General features: G+C 65.1%; 1 protein-coding gene across 1 annotated transcript in view; it reads right to left on the bottom strand.

The window, feature by feature from the left end:
- Positions 1–1,710, bottom strand: part of DYSF (dysferlin) — a 118,199-nt gene that overhangs the window by 108,640 nt on the left and 7,849 nt on the right. The window contains exon 4 of the mRNA XM_009290710.1: positions 1,366–1,550. Coding sequence (XP_009288985.1) covers positions 1,366–1,550 — 185 coding nt within the window. The remainder of the gene's footprint in view (positions 1–1,365; positions 1,551–1,710) is intronic.

Here is a 1,710-nt window from a genome sequence, read left to right as displayed (position 1 = left end):
AGGGTGGGGGAGGGCGCCCGGGCGGCGACACGGAGCGCCTCGGCGCGGCCGCTCCGGAGGTTGCAAGACCCGGGATGCTGCGAGCCCCGGGGGTACCAAAGACCCGGCAACCGGGGATGCTGCGAGCCCCGGGGACGGTAAATTAAATCACCGGGATCCGGGAATGCTGCGAGCCCCGGGGATGCCCGAGCCCCGGTATCCAGGGATGCTGCAAGCCCCAGAGGTGGTAAATTAAATCACCGGGATCCAGGGATGCTGCGAACCTCGAGGATGCCCCAGCACCGGGATCCGGGGCTGCTGCGAACTCCAGGGATGGTAAATAAATCACCGGGATCCAAGGATGCTGCGAGCCCTGAGGATGCCCGAGCACCAGGATCTGGGGATGCTGCAAGCCCTGGGAATGGGAAAATAAATCTCATCGGGACCCGGGGATGCTGCAAACCCCAGGGGTGGTAAATAAATCGCCGGGATCCGGGGATGCTCTAAGCCCCGGGATGGTAAATCACCGGACACCGGGGATGTTGCGAGCCCTGGAGATGGTAAATAAATCACCGGGATCCGGGGATGCTGCGAGCCCTGAGGATGCCCCAGCACCAGGATCTGGGGATGCTGCAAGCCCTGGGGATGGGAAAATAAATCGCCGGGATCCAGGGATGCTGGGAGCCCCAGAGATGGTAAGTTAAATCATCGGGACCCGGGGATGCTGCAGACCCCGGGGGTGGTAAATAAATCGCCGGGGTCTGGGGATGCTGTAAGCCCCGGAATGGTAAATCACCGGACACCGGGGATGTTGCGAGCCCTGGAGATGGTAAATAAATCACCGGGATCCAGGGATGCTGCGAGCCCTGAGGATGCCCGAGCACTGGGACCCAGAGATGCTGCACGCTCCTGGGATGGTAAATAAATCAGCAGGACCTGGGGATGCTCCAGATCCCAGGGATGGTAAATTAAATCACTGGGACCCGGGGATGCCCTGGGGATGGTAAATCACCGGCACTCGGGGATGCTGCAAGCCCCAAGGGTGCAAAAGCACGGGGACCTGGGGATGCTGCGAGCTGGAGGTGACCGAGCACCTGGAGGTGATCGAGCCCCTGGACCCAGGGGTGCTGCGAGCTGCTGTTTCACCCCCGGGGATACCAGAGCAGCAGGACACGGGAGACGTCACATGCACAGGACCGTGGTGACACTGGAGCACCAGGACCCCCAGGGGTGATGCACCCCAGGGATGTGCAAGCCAGGGAGCTCCCAGACCCAGGGATGCCACACCACTGGGGACACGTCAGCACAGGGGCCACGGGGGGGTCCCGCTGCCGGACAGGGGCTCCGAGCACCCCGCAGCACTGGACCCCCTGTCCGGGCTCTCACCGCAAACCCGCCTGCAGGGCGAGGCACAGCCAGCACCCGCTCCAAGCCCCCTGCACCCCCGGGCCCAGCTGACACCGGTGGCTGGGGGGTGGGGGGGGGGGCACGTTCCCGCTGCCACCCCCTTCCCTGTCCCCCAGAGCAGAGGCGGGGGCTGTCCCCTTGTCACAGCCCCTGCGTGCTGCCGGCTGGCGAGGACAAGGGCGTATGGGAAGGAAGAAGCCGCTGCTCAGGCTCAGTAAGCGAGGGGCTTCCCACAACCGTGACCACGCACGGGGACACCGTGACAGTGGCACAGGGACCTCCGTGCCACGAGGGGGGTCCCCCCCAGCCGCAGAGCCAGGCACC

This window comes from Aptenodytes forsteri, unplaced genomic scaffold (genome assembly GCF_000699145.1).
Source record: "Aptenodytes forsteri isolate BGI_AS27 unplaced genomic scaffold, ASM69914v1 Scaffold236, whole genome shotgun sequence".
Taxonomy (NCBI): Eukaryota; Metazoa; Chordata; class Aves; order Sphenisciformes; family Spheniscidae; genus Aptenodytes; species Aptenodytes forsteri.
This window is presented reverse-complemented; position numbering and strand designations above follow the sequence as displayed.